The sequence below is a fragment of the Prorops nasuta genome, unplaced genomic scaffold (assembly GCF_024137725.1).
Source record: "Prorops nasuta isolate Cenicafe-Biocafe unplaced genomic scaffold, Cenicafe_Pnas_1.2 PNAS00001, whole genome shotgun sequence".
NCBI lineage: Eukaryota > Metazoa > Arthropoda > Insecta > Hymenoptera > Bethylidae > Prorops > Prorops nasuta.
Window position 1 is genome coordinate 17548938 of NW_027116798.1, and position 7239 is coordinate 17556176.

Genomic DNA, 7239 nt, shown 5'->3' on the forward strand with positions numbered 1-7239 from the left:
ATTGTTCTCCAAGTTCCTTTACACCGAAGTTTTTGAAAAAGCTTCAAACTGACTCCTCGATGATTTCCAGAATGCACACTTTCATTGATTTTGCATTTAAGAACTCGCGAATTTAAGCAAATTAGGTGTTAACCTACGTTTCTTCAAAACACCGGTTAATTTGATACTTTTTGAACTGTTTGAAGTAGGCTGAAAAGAGAGACACAGAGAGATAGAATAATCAATAATTCCTTTCGACCACTCTTAATCACCCTACTTCAAACAGTTCAAAAGTGTCAAATTCTCCAGTGTTTTGAAGAAACGTAGGTTAATACCTAATTTGTTTAAATTCACAAGTGTTTAAATGCAAAATCAGTGATAGTGTGCTTTCTGGAAATCATCGAGGAGCCAGTTTGAAGCTTTTTCAAAAACTTCGATTTAAAGGAACTTGCAGAACATTTAATGGGTGAGTTTAGATTTCTCCTTCATCAATGTATTGATTTTGAATCATTCCCTTTAGCTTCGTTAGTAGAAAGAGAATGCCCTCATGCATTGTCTATTAAGTTATCATTGCGCTCGCGCGATATCTTAGCTTTTGATACTTTCCTTTACATTGCGTCAACTCGCTCTTTCCATAAAATCAGTCAATGATGCTTGTACTGAATTGAATTGGAATTGTAATATAAAGGATTTTGTTATTTTTAAAATTAATCTAATAGCCAGATTAAAGAATTAAATAGCAAAAGTATTACCGCACGCGATCGATAATTTTTACATTCTAGCTGGGTGCTCATCAATTGTTTTTCACTTTCTCCACTTTCCATTATGCAGTTAAAGTCGTTCGAAAAGGACTGAAAAAGGGTGATTTTTAAATAGAAATAACTTTTAAACCTCTTGAACGATTCGAACGAAATTTTACACGTGCACTCAGTTTGTCACCCCGAACCTCCAGTTACGAGAAAAGGCGGTCGTTTCGTTACACCCTGTATTCATCGTTCAGTCGGTTTCAATCGTCTACATTGAACGACTTAAAATAATAACGCGAATAAAGATTACACAAATATTGAGTAATTAAGTGAGCGTGTTGTGCCTTTCAAAAATTATTAATTTTTGAAAAGATATTTATAATAATTACTAGGTTCATTCAAGTGTTTTACCTTTGGTGACTAGTGATTTTTATTAAAGAAACGATAAAGGATTACCTGTAGAGGAATACATTAATATTGTGAGTACAATATATTAATAATAATATAAATAGAAAATGGAAGAAAAGGGGAAATCATTAATCTCCAGACGGAAGCGTTTTCAACCTCAATGGTTTGATGAAAACCCTTCTTGGAAGATTTGGCTACGGAGCGTCCCCAACGACAATTATAAATTTTTTTGCGTTGCTTGCAAAAAATATTATGAATCCGGTAAAGCAAAAGTCATTCAGCATGCTAATTCCGAGATTCATAAAGTAAAAATAAAAGAATTAGATATTGTAGAAGACGAGGAAATGACATATCCTGGTACTTCTAAAGAAGGTCACCTTGATTTCAATGATAAAGTTAAAGTCGCTGAAATCAAGCTAGCAACTTTCTTCGTGGAACATAATATTCCATTTACGTACAGTGCAGAGTTGTTGACAATCTTCAAAGAAATTGGTAAGGAACCGGATGTTCTGCAATCAATGTCTTTGGGGAAAACAAAACTAAGAAATATTATTACTAATGTCTTATGTCCTTATGAAACTGCACGGATAACTAATAAGTTACAAAATCATAAGTTTTCCGTATTTGAGGATGAAACTTCAGACATTAGTAATGAGAAAAAAATGACACTACTTACGCGATACGTGGAGAGTAAATCATTACGCGTGGAAGTAAATTTACTTCAATTAATAAACTTAGATGCAAGCGACTGTTCAGCAGATAAACTGTTTAAAGCATTTAGTAGTGAACTTATAAAAAAAGAAATACCAATATCACAGATAATTGGATTAAGCTGTGATAATGCATCGGTAATGGTTGGAAAGCACGATTCTTTCCAAACTAGACTTTTAAAGAATTGTCCACGATTAGTAACAATGCCATGCATTTGTCACTCCTCTGCACTAGTAGCTTCTAATGCATGTAAAACGTTGCCAGTAGAATGCGGAAACTTTATAAAAAAGATAGTCACTTTTATAAATGGAAGTCCTAAAAGGACAACTATTTTTAAAGATTTTCAGCAGTCTTTTGAGAAAGAGACTAAAAATTTATTAAAATATGCAGAAACGCGTTGGCTCTCTCGTCATACATGCATAGAACGGATTTTAGAACAATGGAACATTATTCATACTTTTTTATTAGAACAAATGTCAGAAAATAAAAGTCAAGCAGAAGAAATGCTTTTATCAATGAATAATCCAGAAACAAAGGCTTACTTATATTTTCTGGAAAATGTATTGAAAAAATTTAATTCTTTTAATGCATTTTTTCAAGCAAGCGAAACTAGAATTCATGTACTGCATAAATCGTGCATGAAATTCTTAATGTTTTTGTTACAAAAATTTATCAAGCCTGCTTTATTAAAAGAGGAAATCTTAATTCCTTATTTACGGAATATTGATTTTGGAAGAACTGATAACCAGCTTCCCCTTCAGTCAATAGATATCGGCCCTGATTGTGCTGAATATTTAGAAGATGGATTGATTGACGAAAAATTGAACGAAGAACCAATTCAATTAATTCGTCAAAACTGTTTATCTTTCTTGATAAAAGCCAGTCAAGAGGTTCGTAATCGTTTTCCAATATTTGATAAATTTTTGGAAAATCTAAATATATTTCAAATGGAAAAAGCATTGTTTGATGAGGATCGAGAAACCAGTAGTATAAAATTACTGGAAATTTGCCGTCGTTTAGGATATTTTGATGAACATTCAATCAAAATTGAATGGACATCTCTGTATTCTAATGAAACATATGATGTAAAGACATACTGGTCGAAATTATCATTCGATAATATGTGGCAAGCAATATGTTCAGCAAAAAATAGCAATAAAGAGCTAAGATATCCACAATTACGAGCATTACTAAATTTAGTAAGATCTCTTCCTCATTCAAACGCGGAAGCAGAAAGATGTTTTTCTATCATACCTGATAGTAAAACAAGAAAAAGAAATAAACTTTCACATGAAACATTGAATGCAATTTGCGTAGTAAAATACGCACTTCGATCCAAAGAAGAAACATCACTATCAATGACTGTAACCAAACAGCACTTAGAATTAATGAAAAATTCATTATATTCTTCAAAACTTGTTACAGCTAAAAGTAACTTAAATCTGCATGCATATGAAGATAGTGATGATGATACCGAAGTAGAATAAAATGTGAAAGGAAAGTCTGCACTTAGCGACTACTTTGCAAAGCTTCAAAAAATTATTTCAGTCTGCATTTAGCGACTACTTTGCAAAGCTTCAACAAATTATTTCAGTCTGCATTGAGCGACTACTTTGCAAAGCAATAATAAATAATTTCAGTCTGCATTTAGCGACTACTTTGCAAAGCTTCAACAAATTATTTCAGTCTGCATTGAGCGACTACTTTGCAAAGCAATAATAAATAATTTCAGTCTGCATTTAGCGACTACTTTGCAAAGCTTCAACAAATTATTTCAGTCTGCATTGAGCGACTACTTTGCAAAGCAATAATAAATAATTTCAGTCTGCATTTAGCGACTACTTTGCAAAGCTTCAACAAATTATTTCAGTCTGCATTGAGCGACTACTTTGCAAAGCAATAATAAATAATTTCAGTCTGCATTGAGCGACTACTTTGCAAAGCAATAATAAATAATTTCAGTCTGCATTTAGCGACTACTTTGCAAAGCAATAATAAATAATTTCAGTCTGCATTGAGCGACTACTTTGCAAAGCAATATGAATAAAATCATTACAATTGTAAGGAGTAATGAAAGGAGGATTGTTTAGTGGGTAGTGTTTAGACCTTAAAGAACCAGGGAGCTTGAACCAACTTTGAAATAATCGGAGCAATGGTAATTCCTGGGGGTCATGAGTCCCACACTACCAACAAGGAGACAATTTTTATAATGATAAGTCTGCTTGATGGTGTGCATAAAGGCATTTTAACCTCTTTAAAAAAAGAAAAAAAAATCCCATCCCAATAAATATTAAAATAAATGTAAAGCAGTTGGTTATTAAATCATTGGATACATATATAAGTATCTTTCGGATACTAAAGCATTTACTCCTTTAACTTTGAAACACAAAGGAGTTAATAAATATCAATACAGATGTAATCAGAAAATGATTGTCCGATAATAACAGTGGATGTTTATGTGTCTGCTAAAATAAATACTTATTATATCCACAGAGCATTAATATATGCATTTATATCTTTAAGAAATATTGTCACTTTCAATTGTGCTATGTTAAAAGTCAAAATGATTTTCTCCTTCCGTATGTGAATATTAGAGAAGAAGGAATCATTTTTAGATCTATTTGACAGATCAGCTGTTTGATTTCGAAGCAATTACTGTGGGTTCAATAGCCTTTGGTTTTTGCGGCATTTACCCGAGTGTTGTGTGTTTATCAGTCTGTCTTCTTCTCGCACTTTAAATAGCGGGCTCTCTCTCTCTAGCGCACGCTTTAGTTTACCTGTTCGCTGCATAACACAGGCTATCTCTGTTGTACTTACTCAATATATAAGTTTTATATTCTGATAGCCTTTTAATACAGTATATATGTTATATAAATACTTTGTTTGGCTACATCGTCTCATCTCTGTCAGTCTCTCATGCGCGTTTACTTGTGAAGAACGATAAATCGTTTTTCTATATATGAGCTATTTCAAAATAAATTGATTGCAATAGAAATAATAAATTAAATCCCTAATACAAATCTTGGGTTACTTATTTTTAATTCCACAGCCATCAAAAATATTCTTCGTAATGTTGGAGTCACTTTTTGAAGCTACAGCTGTTAAAGTCATTAATGATTAGAAATATGCAAAAAAAAAAATTTTATTTCATTAGGAAAAGACATGCGAAATAAATATATGTACGATTATAATTGATATTTTATTCTGTAAATTGAATTTCATAGAGAAAGCTTCCATCGATCTAACAGGCCACTAAGCTTCTTGGTTGACAAGTGCGTCCCATAGCGCAGATGATAAGGCGCTTGCTTGCTACTTACGCGGACTCGGGTTCGATTCCCGCAGATTCATGCAAACTTTTTTAATTTTTTTTTTCGTCATGAATTTTTTTTTTATTACCATTAACCTACTGGATTAAATAATAAATTAAGAAAATAAAATATTTTTAACAATAATACGTTACATATGAGTCTTAAGAAAATTGACCAATGTTACGTAATATCATCGCATTTCCTTATTTATTATAAATTCTAATAAGTTAATGGCTGTTTGTTTATAAATATTTTATCTTTATATTCTCATTTAGCGTGTGGTCAGCTTTTATCATAGCTGGCCGCGAAAAAGACATTTCATAATTTTCTTCGGCTAGCTCGGCTTCTCTCGTTTAGACTCGTTGGCTAAACGAACGAAGGTGGAGCGCGAGAAAGAGAGGTCCGAGAAAAGTATACCTCTCTTTCTCGTACTCGAAATATACCGGAGCTATACGAAGGAGACCGAAACATGCACGTACTGCAGTAATGGTATGCGTGCAACGTTCGAGGAGGCAGAAGTGGGGTGCTTTCACGGATGCTTCAGTAGCTCTACGTGTTATTGAGCCTATGGAGACAGAGTGGGGAAGCATTTTAGACCCAGTCTGGCTTCACTGTAAACAGTCCTTATAGTCCTCGAAGGTTATGTTTCTAGCAACAACGTAAGTCTTAATACCTTTAGCTTTTTTGATAATTTTATTTTCTATTTTAAATGTGTATATTTTTTATCTCAGTCCAATAAACTCTGTCATTATCTGCCCATTATTCTCATCTTTCATCAGCTCAGGGACTTTTTTATTTACTAGAGGTAAATTGTACTGATTGTTGGGAGAATAATCGCTTGTATCGAATCTAGCAAGATTCTCCCTCATAATAGTGTAAATATCATCACACTCAATGCTGTATATTAGACTATCCGTATCGGTATATAACGCTTTACATTTGCTACCGAACGTAGGAAGCATATAATCATAATGAAAATCATACAAACATGTTTTCGAAATATCAAGAATGCTCATTCCTACGTATATAGGCGTATCGAATTTAGCTGCTAATTTTGTTAATTCAATCGTGACCAAATTCTCACTGAATATAGTGCGACTGTGAAAATTAGGCTTAGCAATCATTGCTTCAGCACCATATCTTCCCTCCCACCTACTCACGAGTCTCACATCAACTCTATTTCTAACATTCTCCATAGTCTTACCGAACACCGCATTGTTCATTAATTTGAAAAGATTTTTCTCAAACTCATTTTTAGATGCTGCACGCAAATTAGTGTTCAGATCGATATATTTACGTAACCAGGTGGACTGCTGAAATCCTAAAACGCGATGAATGTGTTTTAAGACAACACCATTACGCATATATTGCTGTAAAGCACGATAGTGTATAACATAGCGCTCCTTATCTTCTAAAGTTGCAAGTAGCTTCTTCTGACGTGTACCCGATGGGGCATCACGTACGGGACAAAATGGAAGGTCGGAATGTTTATCGTGAAGCATGCTTGGATACTCTAAGTCAACCTCTAAAATATAACCCTCGGGTGAATCTATCGGTATATTAGAGATATCCAAATTATTAACATTTTCAATCCAGCGAAATCCGTGAGTAGGGAGCGGTTGAGGCATTGCCCACCCATACAAATTATTTACATCGTAGTACATTAAATACTTAGAAGGTTCCTCGGGATTGTAGTTTTGCATGTACCGATTGTTAGCCTTTTCATAGCGGTGCGAGCATTGGCTTAAACCACCACGTATGCCCCGTTCTACGAAAAGCAGCATTTCTACGTCAGTAAAAAGTTCTAATCTTATTCCTGTATGTTTGAGCATTGCATCCCAAGTGAAGCCTGGGAGTGTATAATAATGAGCAGGATCCGAATTATAAGTTTGCATGCAGCTATCACGAAAATTTTCGAAAACGTCAGCCAACAATAGTACATCAGTTTTCAAATAGAGATCGCTATACTCCCCAAGTGTTCGTATTTGAAATTTGGTCCATACCTCCTTAGCGTGATTATACGCACCCCCACTAATATCACTATCGGATAATCTATTATAGAATATCTCGCGTGGAGGTAAAGCAGT

At 33.9% G+C, this 7239-nt stretch overlaps 1 protein-coding gene across 1 annotated transcript; it reads left to right on the top strand.

Annotated features, from left to right (window-relative positions):
- Window positions 1-1240: 1240 nt before the first annotated feature.
- LOC136773490 (zinc finger MYM-type protein 6-like) lies at window positions 1241-3331 on the top strand. The gene has a single exon (XM_066727208.1). The coding sequence runs from the start codon at window positions 1241-1243 to the stop codon at window positions 3329-3331; it is 2091 nt and encodes a 696-aa protein (XP_066583305.1).
- The last annotated feature ends 3908 nt before the right edge of the window (window positions 3332-7239 follow it).

Excerpts from the sequence above, each read along its gene's own strand:
- LOC136773490 (XM_066727208.1), top strand. The coding sequence starts at position 1,241 with ATGGAAGAAAAGGGGAAATCATTAATCTCCAGACGGAAGCGTTTTCAA.